Raw genomic sequence first — 20831 nt, forward strand, 5'->3', positions numbered from 1 at the left:
AAACTTATAAATACCTCCCACTTAAGAAAAATTGTTAACAATCCTCAATGCCGTTAGTGGTCAAAGTGTCCCATTTTATAAGGGTTTAGGGATTTAAGTGTCTCATTTTATAAGTTTAGGGACTTAAGTGTCCCATTTTAAAATTTAAGAACTGAAGTGGGTAATCGTCCAAAGTTTGGGGGGACAAAGTGGAATTAACCCAATTTTAACAAAGGGGAAAGAAGATTTTAATCTATACTATAACTCATATATACAGTTTGAATTTAGAATGAAAATGACTTGGATGATTAGTATTAAAACTTGCATAAAGTGTATGATTAATGTTTAAACTTGTACTGGATGTAGATTTAAAATAAAGGCGTATGGATTTAATCCTTCTTCCAAAGTTAGTTTATTAGTATCTATATTACTTATTGATTTAATCCTTCTTTCAAAGCTAGTTTATTACTCCCTTCGTCCCATTTTGATAGTCCTATTTTTCTTTTTCATCTGTTTCAAATTGTAGCCCACTTTCCAATTGAAGAATATAATTATCTTTTAATTTCTCTAAAATACCCATATTCAATGTAGGTTGTTATTAGTATAAATAACTTTATTTAATATAGATTGTTAACCTACCCTATATAATACATTTAGATTTAATGTGAAATAATGTAAAATGAGGATTGATTCTTTCTTGACCATCAATTCAGGTTCTCATAAACCATCAATTCAAGTTTCCATGAATAATTAATATAAAGTTGTTCTCTATTTAACGTAAGGGTATTTTAAAAAAATAGCAACTTAAATTTGTTTTTCCAACAAAGTTAACTACTTTTTCTTAAACTGTGTAAAAGAAAAACTAGGACTATCAAAATGAGATGGAGGGAATAATCTGTATTACTTATTTTTCCTATCCCAACTGAGTTGGGACTGTTTTATGCAAGTAGATTTGGTTGCATCTTATTTGCTAGGCCAAAGAAAATTTATCCTATTTTTTAACTGCATTAACATGTATAAGGTACAAGTGAAATGTTTACAGAAATCTTCAAAATTAAGAAAGGACACACTTTTTCAACTAAAGAAAATTGCTCCCCTGACTTGGAAGGCTAGAGGGGTTCAAGACAATCATTTACGATCTCGGGGTTGGAAAAAACACAGTTAACATTCATTTTAACTTGAGAAAGAAGAAAATTGCTCCCCTGATATATCTCGCTGTAATTAATCATGTACAGAGTATACATTCATTTATATTACCACATAGCCATTAGGACACTACAAATATGGTCTCGGGGTTGAAAAAAAAACAATACACGTGAACGTTGCTCGAGGATGGGAATAAACAAATAAAACTGGTACAATCACACATTCGCTGGTAATCAGACAATATACATCTTTGGGTCCTTCAACGCCCTTTTGCGGTTAACACTCGGCAGCATCCAAAGGATAACTGAAACTGAAGTCCATTGTTCGTCGAGAGCAGAGTGCTTGCAGACTGCAGCCTCTGCGTATATATTTCAACTTCTCCAGTTAACCAGCCAATGTGGCTGAAACTTCACACTTCATTCTCTATATTGTCTCCTCCAAGCTCTGAAAGTGCTTGACCTTCATCTTCCGGTTGTATCACCGACATTTTGAAAATTCAGTGCACACAGAGAAGTCATTCTGAGTGCAGCTTCAATTTAAATTTACCCACTTAATCACACGTCTATCTCATTTATTAATTTTCGACTGCTTCTTCCCTACCCTTTTACGATTGGTTAGCTTGGCAGCAGGTTTATGAGTTTCCCCATTCCTCAGCTTAGTTTCTACAAAATCCCTCTTCCTCTTCCCCCTTGACTGACCCTTCATAAAACTACCCTTTCTATCTCTTCTTTGCCACTGAGACTGCTTTGCATTTTGTCTATCATGATTGGCATCACCCTCTCTGTCCACTGACTCTTGTGATTTGATGCTACTAGCAGGCTTAAAAGGCTTTTTGGCACTAGGAAGATTGCCTTTCTGTCTCTGGTGCCTTGCTCTTTTCCTAGATCCAGTCAAACCTCCTCCTTTTGTTAAACTTGTAGATTCCTCGTACTTTCTCTTTTGCCACCTGTGCTTGCTTGAGGGTTCATACAAATTTCAATTTCAGAAATAAATGTAAAAGTCACATAAACCATCAAATGAGGAGAAAAGGTTTTCACAAGTATCAGACCTCCCTTGGGATATATCTGAAGGATTTGATTCAGTCTCAGTGATGCCAGCATCCTTAGAACTTGTCTTGCCATGACGATTCTGCAAATTGAACAAAAAATAAACGAGAAAGAAAGGTGCAAACTATGTGACAAGCACATGGGGGAACAAGAGGAAGCATGATGCAAGCAAGCATAAATCACAGAATAAAGTACCCAACAACCTATTAGATAAGTGGAATCTTGACATTGTGATGTATGACTTGCAACTATAGTGCAATTATTTGGAGACCTCATAGTTGAACAACTATGCTGAATAGGCCTAGTGCTTCCATAGCTTTAAGCATTAAATAAAAGTCCACAATAAGAAAATATCGTGTATTAGCACTTTTAAAATGTCTCTAGAACTTAATTTAAAGGATAATGCAATGCATGAATTTAAACATTTACATTGTTCAACATCGACTTGGTTTCTTAACTAACTTGACAGTTAAATTTGGTTCTAGATGCCCTTGTACAAGCTTCAAGATTGAGTAGCTTGATGTTTCTTGTAGTCAATAGTATATTGAGCCAAGCTGAAGGCCAAAGTTTAACTAGTTAATTAATTCAAAACCTGTCTAACTTAAGTAGGAAATGTCATGTTAATTCAATCTATACCGTTGCACATTGCTGACAACAATTGTTTTCTGGTAGGTGTGATATCAAGTCTACAAGATATGAAACCTAAAGGTGTTATATACCACAAAGAAACTCAGCAAGGACAGAGAAGAATGGTACCTTTAAGACGCTCCTTAGAAAATCGTGATACTTCTGGGGTGCAAGTGACTGTATTGCTGCAACTCGACACTTTCTCACCATGATCTCCAAGATAACTGTGACCTGTTATTTGCATGCCACAAGCATACTAATTACAAATCTCAATGCAAAAATGCAAATTCAACTGAAGCTACAGCCATAAATCGTAAGCAAATAGCAAAAAACTGAGAAAAAAACTACGAAAAGGGGGACATCTATGCATCTGTTCTGGTTCACATGCACTTTTTTTTTGTTTTTTTTTTGTTTTGTTGGGGGGGGGGGGGGGGGGGGGGAGGAGAGAGAGAAGTCTACGCAATTTCTCCATCTACTGGTAACATTCAACTTCCAATTTAGACAAACAAAGACAAAAAAGATATTGACTTAGAATAGACAGCACATAATCATCAGTGATTGGTCCTGCAAAATAGTGAGCAAGAAAAAAAGAATAACAATATACTAATACATCGATCTCAATACCAGGAGCTGAGACAACGAAAAAGCACAAGCAGAATCACCCATTGCAGGCTACCACAAAGAATCCTACTAAACGAAAGATGACCTAATGAAAATGACAAGGCAGCCAGCACCTTGACTTCATGGAGAGAGTATTTAAATATTAAGGTACAGTGATAGAAATGTGTGTGAAATTAACACCTCGATATTCCAGAGTCTAACTCTATTACCTCTCCAAGATTCTCAATCCTTGTTGTTGGGGAATGTCAATTTTACTGATAATATGGAAGACGACCTCTCTCTCTCTCTCTCTCTGTGGAAGCATGAGAAGTCAAACGTAACATACCTTTGATCTGAAATGATGGCGAGACACAGATGACCAAGGTAAAATCCCATTGACAATGTCAGGGAGAAATTTCTGCAGGTCATTTTCTTGAAGACTTGATACGAGTACTTTCACAAAGCCCAGAACAGCCTAAAAAAGTTTACTCCAGATGGCTCGTAAGCATGAATGCAACAGTTCTAGGTACTTATTGTAAAGAAACAAGGGAAACTTACTTTTATAATCTCAATAGCTTTACTTTGCAGCAGAGCCAAAACAGATGGAATCAGGTCAGGTACAGAAAGGCATAAATCTGTATCATTATAAACAAGCACAGACAATGCAGAAACTGCACCACTCCTTATATGGGGGGACGACCCTGTAAGATAAGCCATAACCTGAATATAAGAACAACATAGTCAGATAACACAAAAGCACACAAAAAGAAAGCAGATACAAGTAGAACTGAAAAATGATCAGGAAAGGAAATGGCTAATGACCATATATGTTCCCTGCGACAAGGTAAAAGCACAAAATATCATCTCTGACATTGATAATGATCGCCAGTAACATAAACCTAAGGTCCCCTATGGACTTGAATGCAAATAAGACAAAATCCTTAATGATTTCTCCATCTGTTCAACCAATCTGACTTCTATGTGCAATAGTGTCCTCTTAGTTCTCTTTCTGTGCCCGTGCCATCATTTATTACTTACAAATCATAAAAAATGTCTCTTAAATGAGGTTCCAGATAGTTGAAACAACCAAGTCCTACAGAGGCATCAAATCACTTTAACAGAATTAAGTTGCGGTTTGGCAAATTTAGACATCTGCTGAAACTGGAAAGATAATGCAGATGTAAAATCTCATAAAAATTTTCCAGTCCTAAACTTACTTTCAATGAAAAAGTTCCTTACATTTCTTTTATCAAATGTAGTTTAAAAATTCCACACTTGCAAGAAGCAAATACAGGTAGGTTCATACTCAGGAAACAGATTGTGATCATTACTCTTTTACCCATTCTCCCAATGAAACTTCGTGTCATATGTTTATTGTATTACTTGCAACCAAAATATGTAATAATACTACTTATTCAGCTAACATATATGAAAACGATATGTTTACCATGGTGATGAAATTGTGAAAATGTCCATCAGAAATGGTGCAGGAAGTGCTTCGCAAGCTCGAACTGATATCAGTAAGGACATCATAAGCTGCTTTTCTGCCTTCTTCCGCAGACTGAACAAGAAACAGCAGCCAGAATTTTACATTAACGACAACATTAGACACGAATTCATTGTATTTGACACGAACTCTGACAATTTCAGTTCTGCTGCAATGAATAGATACTTAGCAAACGTGTTTAGAACACGCTTGAAATCACTGAAACTGCATTTGATAGCCAAAAGATCTACAAGTACATGCCAATGAATGTCCATTTCATGTAATGAAGTAAATGTAGGTAGAAGGGCAAAATGGTTGAGTAAAAGAGCAAGCAAGCAATTACAACAACTTCATGAACATTGAATGCAAATCTGAGATGATAATTAGTTGCAAGAAAAGGATGACAGACAAAACAGTTGTATCCCTGAATAAACTTGTAGTTAGATAAAGGTAGTACTAGAAACCTTGAAACTGCTAACATATGCACATGGCCTCCCTATTTAACACAAGTAACTTCATAGCAATTGACACAAGTACAAAATTTGACTTCATTCGAGGACTTGTTTGATTAGGTTTAATGCATGTGTTAACATTCATATTCGATAACACCCTTGTATCCCGAAGCAGAACTTCCTGGTACACTTTGCTCCTCTTTGAAAATAACACCCCTTCCCCCTTCCAACACCCCCCCCCAAAAAAAAGGAAAAAAATTAAAACAGGACATTTGGTGGTTTTTCATTAGAAGGAAAAAAAAAAGAAACAAAAGAAATGAGTAAAATATGGTTTGTAGTAACAAACCTCTTGCAGTAAAATATATATATATATAGATATAATCTACACTTCTTTTTTGCTCAAGTTTAAAAGGGCTATTTGAAACTAGTAACTTTTGACCATAATTTAGCATAAATACAGAGGATAACTGTTCTCTTTCACTTTAAGACGAGATAACCTGCACGTGAATTGACTACTCCAGTTATGATCAAGAATATGTTGGAAAAAAAGAATTTCTTGTAGTTAAGGTTCCTGACTGTTGATGGACAAAAGAAGTTCCCTTGTCTCTTTTTCAAAAATCTTTATTGACTGCGGGTTTCCTTTTGCCCTCAATTGACTACCATTTTCCTTTATCTTGCCTTCTTTTTTTGGGAGAAAGGGAGGAAGAGGTTGACAGAGTGCATCAGAAAATGGAAAATAAGCCTTTCTCATATTATGTCATATCATACTACAATAAATTCTATCTAGTGTTTCTTACATCTTTTAGTGCAAGAATAATCTCGTTCAGGATAAGAAAAGCCTTGGTGTTTTCATCATCCAAATCTTCCTGCAGAAAACAAATCAAAAGGTTAACATGCATTCAAATATACGTGAAGAATTAAACGGATATAAAGCCAACTTTACGAACACATAAAAGCAAGTTCAATTTCATTACAGTACTTTTATCACCTACAACATCAAGACCACCTACACAACAATTTCTAAATAAGGATACAACACTAAAAAAAAAAACGCTCAAATTAGCTCATTCGTATAGGAATAACAAAAAACACCAACAATAAGAAGCCCACCTTTACTGCATGGATAAACAAGGTTCGGAGACAAGCAAAGCGGCTTTTAAGCGAATCAATATTGTATGGAGACTTCAGATTCAGCAACAAGTCCATCAACTCAGCAAAGTGGGAAAAGCAAAATGAAGGATGCTTCTGCAGACAAGATCACGCCAATGTCAATGACTCAAAAGCAAATAACAGTTTGGAAATCCCAACAGGTGCAATACCAAAAACACACCTCTAATATTCTGCTTAAAGTCTGATATGCTTCAGGCTGGCCAGTTCCTTCCAACACCTAAAAACTTAATATTTTACGTCTACTCATCATATCAATCATCCAATACGCAAATAGATCATCAAAAGCTTCAGTACTAGCATACCTCTAAAGCATGTTTCGTAAACTTAAATAGCAGGGTAATCAATTCCTCACTGGCTTTATCAACAAAACATGATGCTAGCTTCAGCAATATGCACCTTTGAAATGAAAGCCAAAAAACAAAATAATAAATAACATAGAACGATAAATACAAACAAATCATAGGTCGGATTCAACAAGGTATGTAGATCATTAAGAAAAGAAAATCAAATCATACAACCCCAAGTCCAGAATAGCATAATTTTGGAAGCATTATAAACCACCTCTTCAAGTAAAACTATTCTATTTGCAAGTTCTACAGCTTAGTCATTAAACAAACAAGCAGTGCCTGTACACACACACACACACACACACACAATGAGATTAGCTGGAAAACGAAGGGGAGAATTGGGAATGGGAATAGCACAAACAACAAATTCAGCTTTTCTGTAGCCAATAATGGAAGAAGTCCCCTAGTCACAATCCTAATAACCTCTTATATTCTTCTTACATCAACTGAGCTAGGACTTGCAGAACAAAAAGAAAGCACATATTTCAACAAATGAAAAGCCTTGAACAAAATTTTTAAGTCAAAATGAAAACTAAGAAGAACAAAAACAAAAATGAACAAAATGAGTTGACTGTGGCTGCTGTGATTGAATCAGCTCTGACCGTAGATGAAGAAAAACTCAAGCTCTAGATTTAACATCCTGACCTGAAAATTATACACCAAGAGTCCAAATTTTTTATATCAAGGACACCTGACTCATGGAAAGGGTATTGTACTTTTGGACAAAAATCAGTACCCTACAAGCATAGGCTTCTTTATTTTGGAGAGAGAGTATCCTATGCCTTGTCAGATCTTTCTTTCTCTTTTGATTTTTTTTAAGGGGGTGGGGGTTGGGGGAGCTTCAGAAGCTTCATGGGCCAATTCCTCAGTAGTACAAACTGTCCCATAGACCTTTTGTTTCCCAAGTTCTTAGGAAGTTTTTCTACCCTATAATGATTTCAGGGACCTGCTAGGAATGTATAGCCACATTTTTATGTCTCATCTGTCAAAGATTAGTTACACCTCCTGGAGAGATACCAAATGAACCATCTTTGCAGTGGCTGAATCCGGTTTCTTCCCATTTTTCAAGTGGCCACAACACCACAAACCATGAACCATACAATTCAACTAAACATATAGTGTATATCTGCTATTCAAAATCACCTTACCTGTGATTTTGACTTAAAACTGTGTTCAACCATAAATAAACAGTATAAAGATAAAATACGTGAATGAAACTCAGCACGGAACAATAAGAAGAATTTTGTAAGCCCAAACAGATTATCATACAATTAGAAGTTATCTCATGACCTGAGTCCAGTCCTCCTGGTATTTTGTTGTTCATAAGGATAAAGCAAGTGGATCCACTGTCTCCACTTGTGGAGGATTTAACCCATAAAGTCCAGCTTCACTACACACGTTTTCCATAGAACTGGAGTAGATCCACCCCGAAACAAAGCATCACAAGATCATTTGTTTCGCTAAAAGAATTTGAGGACCAGATGGGTATGCAGATGAAACTCTAAAAAGCGCATGCATATATATATATATATCCTTGAATGCTGACTCCCACATCCATCCCAACACCCCACCTCCCCCCCCCCCCTTCCCCCCAAAAACACAAAAAAAATATTAATAAAATCACGATGAGCTCACACTATATAAAATGAGGATACATACTCCAACAGCTTATAGCGGGTCCATTGTCAGGAGTACAATAGCTTTCAGTAAATGAGATTTAAAAAAAATAATAAGAAACAAGAATATTAATATTCCAAATACTAGCGTCTATATGCTTACAGTATTTACAATATAGCTGTGAACTGTTGCAAAAATTACTACAATCATAGACACTTAGGATTTCCCACTAGAGGGCAAACATTAGAATCCACAACGTAAAAGAAATCCCAGCGAGGGCATGGATCATCAGAAAAAAGTAAAAAATGAAGGCATAAAGAAGGTAGTGATGATGAGGACCCTGTTCCGAAATAGAACAATTAGCATGAGGTTTCTGGTATAAACTATGAACTTAAGCTTTCTATTAATTTTATGACTTGTCAGGGCAACAATAAACAACATGTAGCAAAAAGTAATCTGAGATACTAGGTGTCAGGGCAACAATAAACAACATGTAGCAAAAACTAATCTGAGATACTAGGTGACAGCAAAATGATGCAGGACAACAGGAACGGAGTGTAAACAACCAAAAAATAATCTTAATAGTTTAAACTTAGCAAAAAAAAATGTACCTCTCTGTATCTTTCTCCCTGGAAGTGGCATTAGTTTCGTCATTGTCAACTGAAGCCTTAATATGAAACTCCTCTTCTCCAGAGTCAGCAAGGTCCCTGATCAGCTGAAGCCTCTCCAGTGAAGAAATAAAAATCTTTTTGGTTGTCAAAGGATCAGTAATAGATGCCAAGCATCCAATTGCATCCTGAGAGTTAAAAATGTCAAATGAAATGCACATTAATAAAGCAGATCCAAAATTTGATAATAGCATTGAGCAGAAGCACCAAGCAATTTGGTGAGTCATCAAGTGTATATGCATGATGCACACTGACCCTTCATAAGCTTAGACACTGACCTGAACATAAATAGAAAAATGGGGACTATGCATAGGTAAGCAATCAAGCATGACATGATCTGGCAGAAATTAGACCATGAAGGAATTCACTATGAACTTGGTAGAAAAATGACCATAGCAAGAGAACCTTCAAAATTTCAAGTCTATCAGGAGGCAAGTCAAAGAAGATATCTATCAAGGCCTGAAGCAAAATCTGGGACCATGATGCCAGAGCCCTCATATTCTTGCTTGCGATCTTTTTCGAGTAAATCTGATCATTCTTCAACTCTTGCACAGGATTTTCCATCTTTGATGATTTTGCACCAGGAAGCTCATCAGATGCAAGTACCTTTTTGTTTTGATCTACTAGTTCCTATGTGGAACAACAGAGAAGGTAAGACTAAAAGACAATCACTAGAAAAGAAACATAAGGCTGAATAACAGTACTGCAAAGAAGCAATGAGGAACAAATTCTTTTTACTAGACCTTCAAGGCAACTGCCACAATTTGAAGCATAGGTGGGTCTTTGATACAAGGTATCAAATGTTTGGCTAGAGCTCCAAAATTCTGGTATGTGTCAGTTGGAAAGCGACAGAAGGAAGGTAATAATTCCCAACAGTTGCAGGCATAAGTCTCCAGATCTTTGCCAATTTCTGATTTCTTAACTGGCAACAAGGAAAACTTTCAATGGATATAAAGGAAGAGTTTGAAAACATAGATGCAAAGAAAATAGTACACAACATAATAGCAAACAAGAAGTGCCTGCAGCTGATTAAAAGGAGACATAACTGTGCCTGTTCTTTTTTGGATTTTTAATAAGAAACTTATCCAGTAGATCATGAACAATTCATTGCATCAAGATAGAACAACAGATTAAAGTTACTAGACATGCCAACCTGCTTATCAAGGAAAATCTACATTTTTTTCTATTCTAGCTTATTGGCAAAGGAAAGATATTTTCAAAACTAAACACTACTAGACAGTAGCGTATCATGCCAAAATGAAAAAAAAAAAAAAAATTCAAATCACTTGTATCATCAGCAACCCCCCTTAACATGTGCAAGAGGAAATACAAAGTCCATTTTCCTTTGATCAGCTAATCCAGCAGAGCAACAGCTGTTTTTGACATTTCAAACACCTTATATTAGAATAGCAATCACCTAAATAAGAGGAAAACAAACATAAATCATGCTTGGCTGCTGAAGTTTATGATACAGTACAATCTACAATCCAAGATTCTACCCTCTTTGATTCAAGTCCTCCATTTTTTGGTAAGTGTAAAGGACTGCCAGTACATTACCCCCATGCTACTACAATGAGCAATCTCCTTGACTTGAGCAAGAACTTCAAAACTATAACGAGGATCAAAACATAAATGACTACGGCAATAATATCAACAACTTCTTTGATAATTTCTAAACCATACCTTTACTGGATTCCTGCTGTAAGGAATCAGCAAGAGTTACAAAATACTCCATAAAGAATCCTAAAGATGATCCCACTACGTATTCCTTTAATATCGGTATCAACCATGTGTTCGAACAGGAATAATCTTTTGTATCAAGGGCGATAGGTAGAAGAACAAGTAACTTTTCAGGCCCCATAGCAATAACTGCAGATCCAATACACTTTTTGAGCTGTAAAAACCAAGAAACAGATGCTCAACCTCTCCAACAGTATAGTTAAGCAACTAAGCAAACTTAGACACCCATGCAGATGATTGGAAGATGAGGGAAAAACTAGTCTATCTTCCAGGAGTCTTAGGGTAAGCAATTAAGTGCATGAACACTCTAGGTTTGACATACAAATGGAAGAACATGCATCTGATGCAGGAACAGTAATGCAAACTTAAACAGGACAGCAAGATATGAAGATGAATCATACAAGTGCATATATTCATTCGTTTGAAAAGAAATACTCATGCAACGAATGTATAATAAAATATTAACTTGGTTATTTAATAAATAATTGCATTTTTTCTTATAACTTGATAAGTAACTTGCCAATGAAATCTTTGACGCTGCATTGACTTGGTTGCTTAATAAAATAAATCTTTGACGCTGCATTAACTTGGCTGCTTAATAAAATAACTTTACAAAAAATCCCCTATAAAGAAGCAAAAAAAGAAAGGGAAAGAATCAAGTTAGGAGAAGCTTCAGACTCCAACAAGCCAGACCAAATTGGAATCCACATCTTTTGGAGGACATGAATCATATCAAAAACAACTTCTGTAAGATGGCATACCATAGGATAGTTTCAAAATCTTTAGAGTTAATTAATAAGAAGCTTCAAAGTACACTTACATGTATTGTGTCAGAATCACCACTATCATTAGTCATCATTTGAGCGAGTTTGAGTACTATACTCTTCAAATAAACGTCTGACACCTCTCCTACAAGCAAACATAGTCACAGATTAGCTTGCATTTCAGAGTGAAACACTATGAAGAAAATTTGTGTCTGCATAGCATGTAAACATGCATTAGAACAGCTAATTACAGGTGCAAATGTATAAGACATTTGCCACAGAGTAATGAGTTAATGCTGCTATCTCAAAACAGAGTGCATAACTTTGTCAGGCACTAATGTTTCTCAATCAAGAGAAAATACAGAACAAAACTTTAAAAGGGGAAAAAAAAGTCAAACTTCATCTTATCTCAACCATTTTTACTTAGAAACACAGCTATGAAGTCATCAAGGTGGTCATTTCAGAAATGCATGGGATTAGGGTCAAGCTTAGGAACATATGGAAACAACTCTAAGTCCCAGGGAAATCAGATGCATACTTCTAGACAGAAATTTAGAAACAATAAGAACTGCCAAGGAAAATAAATTGCAAGAATACAGTCCAATCTCAATTATTTTGCTGAGATACATGGGTGAAAAAACTAATCACATGGGGATTTCACAACGATATCAAACTGTATGCTTCTAATATAAATCTTCTCAGTGAAGGAGCAAACAAGGTAGATGTCATACAAAAATATCCAAAATGAAATTATTAAAGAGAAAATAAATATAAAACAGCCATTCTCACAGGGAAACCTACACAAATAAGTGTTCTCAGTTGGACGCTACAACTATCAAACACCTGCAGCTAATAGCTATAAGCTACTTCTGAATTACGACATTGATAAATTTATTCCTATCAAGCTATGAGTCAATAAAAGTAGACTGCATCTTTGCATAACTGTACACTTACTAAGTTTTAAGAACAAGACAGAGATGACTTGCAGAAGCTGCTCATTTGGAATGCCAACTTGAGCAGTCAACAGGTCTTCGAAGACTCCACAAATGGATTTTACTGCTGTTCGCTCAATAAAGATAGCCTTATCATCTTCAACCTGACCTTGGATTGCTAATATAACTTTTCCATCAATATGAATGTTGATCAACTCTTGCAAAATATTTGAAGCCTGCAAAGCACTAGCCTCAGAACTGAGAAGACCTAAACAGACAAGTCAATAAGTTACTATTAGTAATTCCTGAACAACGAATCACAAATGAACCATCATTAATACAAAAAGAAAAAAGACAGACTTGACAGACTTGCACAAAAAATTAATGAAAGTTTAAAGTTAAAAATATTACTTATTTTAGGTTGACTGATTTAAAAAGCAAGTGTTCAAAACATTGTGTTCTCACATGCACATTAAGAAGAAAGACGATAGGAATACCCAAGTAACTTTTCTTTGAGACATACATTTAATATTGAATCTGAAAAAAAAATCTGTTGGCTAACATGCTTGAAAAAACATAGAACTTTGGATTATACTGAAGGGACATGATAACAAGTATGTAACTCTAACACTCATTTGTGGATACTTAAAGTAACTTAGACAAGTATGAAAACAAAGTTTCTCATTCAAACTCAAAACCAAAAGCAGCCCAAATTCACTAGTTCAGAAAATAAATGAAGAGAGTAAATTCTTTTCTAAACAGAACAACACACCAATGGTGGCAAAATGTGCAGCAACTTTGCAAAAGACTGTGCAAGTAGCCTGAAAAAGGCACCAATGCAGCTACTTAAGATTTTCCCATAAATAACAAAAAGAAATAAATTCCTTTTCACTACTATTGGGATCTTCTCCGACAAAAGCTATTTCATTGCGTTCAGTGAGAATATATAATCAATTGAAGGATTTAACCAACATGGTTCCAACCAACATGCCCAATTTCTTTCAGTTGACGGCTGTCTGCCAGAGATTTAACAACAGCAGGTCAAATTAATGAGCCCAAACAGCTCCATTATGCTGTAGAGGACTAAAACTCAAAACTCATCATTTTATAACCTCATCCTTCTTTTAAATTTTAATATATAACTACCATTCCGGTAGGATTACTAAAAGGTGCCACAAACCAGTCTGCATAATTGCACAATAAGAGTAATGTTGCTCTTGCTTTTGTAATACGACAAAAAAAATCATGTTCATCAATTCCTTAGGCTGCCCTCATTTCCTCACTTAGAAATATGGAGAGGATAATTTCTCAAGTTAAAATCTTAACTTCAACAAGGTATGGTGGTTTTCATCCAGAAAGTTTTAACCAATTCTTGTAGATCTCCAGAAACAAGATATACCAGATATCCAGTCTCGATTTACCAAATTCTGATCTCAAGAACAAAATTAGTTACTGCATCCACAGCCTGAAAGCTAGTATTTTGTTCATAAACAGCACATCCATTCTGGGCCAGTGCAATACTATTACATGTCAAAGCCTAGAATTGTTTTCTAATTCCATTTTAGAACTCTTGAATTACATCCTGAACCTCCATGTACAAATGCAACCATAAATCCGTTCCTTAATTGTCTACTATCATGCCACAACACCTTGATCCCTTCATCTACCTCTTTAATTACCTTAAGCTACCCAAACTTTTAGTCTACCTTCTGCTTATGTTATTACAAAAAACATGATCACCTGCATGACACTCTCCCATTCCTCGTATCCTCATACTTCTCCATAGCCATTCTTAATATGCCACTTTTAACCAACAAATTTGCCTTTGCAAAATGAGAAAACAAAACCTGAAAAGCATTTAAAGCTACAAGTCCACCCTTTTGCAAATAATTGAAAAGATAGAGAAGCACTAATACTGTACAAAGGAATCCCAAAGTCCACCATATACAACCACAAGAAGCAAGAAAAAGCTTATAAATATTGATAGCATCCAAAAAGATATGCACGGCACATTATAGGTTTAGATTCCAGGGGCTAGTTAACTGATGATTTATGATTGAAGACTCTGTTCCAAGATCTTTTTTCCTTCTGGAGGACTCAGTTTTGCCCTTACCATTTTACTAACAAAAAGAAGGCCTACATCCAACCAAATATCAAGGTTTCATTTTCTTCATTCACTGTACTACATTTAAACTATTTTTCTAATATTTCTGGCCAAACTGAGACAATCAGACAAACCTATGGAAGTCCACATAAATTTTTTTATAGAATTGAATAAATATTATGAATAGTTTTATTCAGTTCTACACTTAAACCAGTAAAATTAGAAGCATTGCAGCCTCCTCTTCAACCATAGAACACAAGAACCGGGAGAGGTAACTTGGAAAGCTAGAATATAAAGAATTTATGTCATATACGACTAAAAACAAGAATGACACATTATACCTGCCATCGAGCCAATCACTGAAGGTAGATGGTTGATCCAATCTGTCATCTCACTAGCATGAATTTTGTTAATAAGATCTTTCAATGAAGTCGCAGCAAAGAGTACAGAGTCCATAGGATTCTTGTCTTGCGAAGATATGTAAGAGACAAGGGATTTAACAATGTTCTCGGCCTCCGGGGCAATAACTTCAGAGCTTGAAGTTTCAAACATAATTTGGAGAATCTCAAAAACATGCTGGGCCAAAGGCGAGGACTCAGGCTTCAGAAGCTTCACCAATTGAGAGAGTATTTTTATACATACTTTGACAGAAAGATAGGGAACAATACTTTTCAACATGTTCAAAGTATAAAGAACTTCTTGGTGTTCAGGTTTAGACATGATATCTTTTTTGGATTCATCTGCAGCCTTTAAATAACTTATTTTGATTGCCACAGGCATGTGATCCTTGAGTAATGAGTTTACTAATTTGCTTGCCTTCTTAATTACAGAACAAGATTTGAATGACTTGAAAACAGCCCCAATACAATCTTGAGCACATTTCCTGACCTGAAATAATTATTGTCCAGTGAAAGGGGGTAAGGTGGTAAGGTAAGACAAAAGAATAAGTTAAAGCTCACTTACATTTGAGAATATAACCATAAACTCTGAGAAAGTAAGAGCCAAAAAAAAAAATCAATGATCAAATATTGAACCGGCAATAAGGATTCCTCAGATAACTAAATGTTTAAGGCATGTTTACTCCTTGAATGCTTCAGGTGCCCAATTGAAAGGGCAATCGACCTTTATTTCTTATTACTGAGTGACAGCTGAGACTCTTACAAAATGAATTGTTAACCATACAGAATCATTACCCAGCCAAACCCACCAAAAGAAGGTAGCCAACGACATTTTCATTCCACTGAATCCTACCAGAGTTGGCGGGATAGTCTAACTATCTAATTAAAACCACTCAACTCGACATTTTCCATTTCAAAGTTGCTAAACTCCATAAAAAGTGCATCAACATCCGATCAAACGGTCACAAACTTCATAGAAAATGTTGTACATAAGTATATCGCCATGGCAAAAATTACAAAGCATAAATTTATAAACCAATTATTACACAATTCCGTCCCTCAATATCATCCACACCGAAAAGCCATGTAATAAGTATACAGGAAGAAGACAATGGAAAGAAACCTTTGGTCTCTTATCAATGGAGAACTTAAGAAGCGAATTGAACCCCAGCTGAACAGAATCCCAATCCTCCAAATCACAAAACCCTAGCAAAACCCCTAGAGATTTAACCAAAGCTCTAGCGCTAGCATTCCCCGGAGCAACCTCATTAACATCACTATTTATCTTCTCCACCACAACCTCCACAGCCTCCTTTGCTTTATCCGGCGAAATAGCATTTTCCGGTACTAGCGGAAGCAAAATTGATAGAAAAGACGAAAGCGCGGCGAAAGCGTCGGGGTCTAATTCTGTTTGGTCGGAGAGAGTGGAGATAGTGGCGGCAAAATAAGAGAAAGGAGAGAGGGGGAGGGATTCTGATTGGATAAGTGAACGGGTGGCAGCCGCGGTGGCGCAGAGGTGGCGGTGCTGTGGTGCGGCGGAGTTTCCGTATCGGTGGAGGAGTTGCTGGCAGATGTCGGAAGTGTTTGAGAACGTTTCCATTATGGACTGGCGCGGCCAAGGGCGGTGGCCGAGGGCATGGGTTTTCTTTTGTTAACAGGTTTATCAAGGGTTTTGGAGGTCAGTCCCTTAAGTAACGGTAAGGTTTTAAATTGAGCTAAAAGCGCGTTTCGAAGCTCGCGCTTTAAGGCGCGGATTTGCTATTTCCTGATTATGTTTGGGCCCAAAGAAACCCAGCAGGCCCATTCTGTGTGTTTGGCAGCCACGACCCAATTGCAACCTGCACAACATGATTTCCCTATGTGAAGAAGTGCCCGTCTAACATACGTTAGATAAAATATATTTCATGTGTTAAATTTTAAAAAATGTAAGAATAAATATTTTAAGTGTTAGATTTTTAGAAATATAATATTAATTTAAAAAAAGTATATAAATATAAATGAGGATAGTAATTATTAGTGTCTGTATGTACATAATAGCTTGAGTGGAATTTAGACGTGTTAATGGATTTGAAAAATAATATTGGGCATCCTTAATTTAAAAAATTGTTCTAAAAATAATACTGTAGTACTTTTGTGATGCAGTGTGCGTAAAATAAAAAAAATAATTTAAAAGCTAAGGAGGTAACTAAAAATCGTGTTAATGATAAAAGTTGTAAAATAATTGCGAGACAATTAAGCAGGTTGTATAGCGACTTGTCATAGTTATAGACCAATTATTCATATGGCCACAGTGTTAACTTGGTGATGTTTGACCTCTTTCAACTGTAACTCAATTATATAGGAAAAGGAGACAAATGACACTTCCAACATTCAGTAGCTTTTGCTAATTAGACTCAATATTCTTTTTTTTGGGGGGGGGGTCAAATTAGACTCAATATTCAGCTTATTGATTAATTTTAGATCCTCTTTGAATGGACTTGAGAATAAAAATTAGGACATGTATATAGTTTTAAAATCTTAACTTCTCTAAAAAAATTTAGGGATATCCCTTGAACATAAAAGCAAATTGGAGGAAAGATGTATAAAAGCAAATTGTTTATTCCGCGCTTGGATCCTAACACTTAGTTTCTTGTAAAAGTTGAGGGAAGACAGTGAACTGCATCAAACAACACCGCATATATATATTCCAAAGCACCAGGACTTTGTTTTTACCAGAGTTTGAGGAATGGAGCAGATAAAAGAGAATTTGTGATGATCATTTATCAGTAGCTAGTCTATATAGCCTAAGACGGAGATGTAATTGGTTTCAGGATAATTCTAGTTGTCAAGTGCGCTCCTCTTTTCTTTAATTATGAAATGAGGCGATTATTGAAATGACTGAAGAAGGTGCAGATTACTTTGCGTCGAATGTGTTGGTTTACTATCCTTAATGCATGAAGCGTTTGCTTGCTGCAGAAAGGTTGTTCCTCCTCCTCAGCGCATTTTCACAATCATTTCAGAACCAAGGTTGTGGACCGAAGAATCAAGAACTTGAGCCAGGGATAGCAACAATTTCTTAATAGTTTCAAGATCTCAAAAAGATAAGAAAAAGGAATACCATTTTTTTTATTTTTTATTTTTTTGCTGCAGCTAATTGATAAATTTGCATGTACAATTATCCAACTTCAGGGATGGGGCGAGACGATCGTACTGGGAGTGCAGCCAGAGGGAGAGTTGAACCTCAATTCTCTGGTGATGCTTCGTAGCGGGAAAACCATCATGGGAGTTCTTCTTTATGGGTGTCTTAAGCCAAAGGCTGATAATCACATGCTGCTTTTTTTTTTTTTTTTTTACACGGACCATGTCTCGACTTGAGTCACTTAGGACCCAAGCCAACACACCAAATCGGAGGATACGCCGCAGCCCCCCACGACGCACCCAGGTTAGGCAGAGGAGTTCAACTCTAGGAAAAGATTCAAATCCAGGATCTTATTGAGTCCAAGAACCTACTTTACAGCAAGACTACTATTTTCATTGGGACTGATATTCACATGCTTGCAATGTTTTACATGGAGAACGCATTCTTGAAACCCTTAAAAAAGTAAATTCAATACCAGCTCTATTTGCCAATCTTGATCTCCACTATTATTTCCTTTCTATCAAGGATTTAATGGCATATTTTCAGATGGAATAATTGGCAAATTTACTTAGACTCTCCAAGGCTTTGATTTCATGATTCTTGCCTTTGCATGATCCACGAGATAAAGTGAGTACCAGATTTATCTCAAAAGAAAAAAGCTTGGAAAAGCAAGGTAACAGGAGGAAAAGTAATCCTGAGTTCCTCACCAACTTCTTTTACTTTCTCCCTTTATTGCTTGCTTTTCTCTTTTTTTTTTTAAGTTAAATTTGGTACTGCTACTACATATCTTGTGGGCCATGAAAGAGCAACTTTGGAATTAAAATGTCCGTTACGGAACATTTGGGTCAGATTAGACAGATACCCACAAAATTACGATTATCCAAACTAGTGACCCACGTACATTCAATACGAGTGCCGTGATTGAAAATTTTTCTCAAAGTAATGGATCCAGAACCAATCAATTCTTAGGAATTGTCAAATCAAACCATTTGTCCTTATTTCAACAAAAAAAATCATGGGCTTCTTCGCTAGAAGAACTTTTATTGTCTTGGTCCCGATTCAATACTAAACAAGTTTGAACTAATTAAATACTTGTATAAAAAATTCTTCAAATTGGTTTGTCGTTTCCATAAAGGATATAATTGACAATTTGAAGTCGAACATTATCCCGTTCCTGCAACAGATGGGGGAAAACTATAATTGATAAATCATGATACAACTTATCGAATCAAAAAGATCGATTATTTGTCCATTACAAAGAATAATGAAAAAAGAAAAAAAAATGATGGTCTTCAATGGAGAAGCGGAGAGGTAAGATTACATTAGAGTAGTGAAAGTGGGAGTGACCAACTACTTGGAGATGATAGCGAGTGGTTATGTGTTTAGTTTGAAATTGTGCAAATAACGAATTACATAAAAATAACAGTAATCTATATTGGAAAATCTTTTTAATTTATTAGGGATAATTTTACCCGCAAGATTGGGGTTATAAATGAAAATTAAAAAAGTGACACTGTAGATTTATACCACACACTGATGCTCTCTCTTTATCTATTGTATAGATATCTTTATCTATGTGTTCTATGTCAACAACTTAACCCAGGTTTTTTCCAAATCTTACATGATGCAAAGCTTGAGATTAACCAAAGTTTTCAAGTGCCTCAGATGAGATAAATAAAGTTCGAAGACATCAACAAAGCTTTTGACCTATTCCACCAGGGTAAGTGCCTCAGATGCGTCATTTGGATGAATGAATAATCAAAGAGTACTAGCATTTTTAAGTTGTACTACGTTTTGATTCTCCTCCTTCAGTTGTTGTGAAAGGGAATGTAGTGGTAGACCCTTTTAGTCAGACTGCAATGCCACCATGTCTCAAGTTTTTTCTAACAAACAATCATAAGTTTCAGGAGTGAAAACTGTAGATTTGCTTTTGGGGCTGATTCTCTGTTTTAATGACATTATTGTTTGGCTGTTTATCTCCAAAAAAAAAAAAAAAAAAAAAAAAATCTATCCCTGCTATGATTTGAAATACTAGTAGCCCTGGTAAGCCAAGGATCTTGAGCCAAGAATCGATTGGAGATATCTCCAAATGCATGCTTCTCCAAAATGTTAACTCATTTTCATGAAGTGCCATTTTGAGAAGGATTTGTCTAGTCGGTGCCTTGAGAAGTGGGCTGGATGTTACTCTTTTTGCAAAAGGATAAATTTTTCTGCGAAGTGTTGCCATTCAAGAGGTTGATGGTAATTTTGAAGGATTCAAAATTAATTCACCTTTTCAACGTGCTTATCATGTATCTTTGAGGACCATATAGAAAAAAAACCTTTTAATGATACTTTTCAAAAATTAACCCCCCAAAATAACCATCTAAACATTGTCAAAATATCTTTAAAAAAAGGATAAATTACATATAACCCCCTATAAATTCATTTGTTGTCACATGACTCCCCTAATGTTTTAAAATGTCCACTTCACTCTCTATGATTTTATATAAAGTGAAAATTTGACGAAAAATAACTTATTTAACGTTATTAATTGAAATATCAATAGTATTCTTATTTAAATGCTAAATCAATTGACAGTTTAACTACCTTATATAAAAGTATAAGGATCACAGAGGCGTAAAGTAAAATAAATAT

The 20831-nt window shown here is 35.7% G+C and overlaps 1 protein-coding gene across 2 annotated transcripts; it reads right to left on the reverse strand.

The window, feature by feature from the left end:
- Positions 1-1165: 1165 nt before the first annotated feature.
- On the reverse strand, positions 1166-16718 carry LOC113775656 (RRP12-like protein). Of its 2 annotated transcripts, none has more exons than XM_027320620.1 (18): positions 16200-16718; positions 15020-15566; positions 12597-12842; positions 11699-11787; positions 10822-11032; positions 9882-10060; positions 9544-9768; positions 9082-9266; positions 6809-6902; positions 6667-6723; positions 6447-6581; positions 6134-6202; positions 4846-4959; positions 3957-4118; positions 3745-3873; positions 2928-3029; positions 2174-2253; positions 1166-2071 (listed from the first exon to the last, which is right to left on the reverse strand). In XM_027320620.1, the coding sequence occupies exons 1-18, from the start codon at positions 16674-16676 to the stop codon at positions 1693-1695; spliced, it is 3480 nt and encodes a 1159-aa protein (XP_027176421.1). In that variant the 5' UTR covers positions 16677-16718; the 3' UTR covers positions 1166-1692. The 2 variants fall into 2 exon arrangements, with proteins under 2 accessions (XP_027176421.1, XP_027176420.1); XM_027320619.1 differs by having other exon boundaries at positions 1166-2080.
- Positions 16719-20831: the final 4113 nt, after the last annotated feature.

Source organism: Coffea eugenioides, chromosome 6, assembly GCF_003713205.1.
Source record: "Coffea eugenioides isolate CCC68of chromosome 6, Ceug_1.0, whole genome shotgun sequence".
NCBI lineage: Eukaryota > Viridiplantae > Streptophyta > Magnoliopsida > Gentianales > Rubiaceae > Coffea > Coffea eugenioides.

What these genes read in the sequence shown, in the direction of transcription:
- LOC113775656 (XM_027320619.1), bottom strand. Translation starts at nt 16,676, where the DNA reads ATGGAAACGTTCTCAAACACTTCCGACATCTGCCAGCAACTCCTCCAC. An exon ending in GTGATTCTGACACAATACAT is followed by an intron (nt 11,033 to 11,698) that starts GTAAGTGTACTT and finishes TGGTTTTTACAG; the next exon opens with CTCAAAAAGTGTATTGGATC. An exon ending in TTATTCTTGCACTAAAAGAT is followed by an intron (nt 4,960 to 6,133) that starts GTAAGAAACACT and finishes TTTCTTGTTCAG; the next exon opens with TCTGCGGAAGAAGGCAGAAA.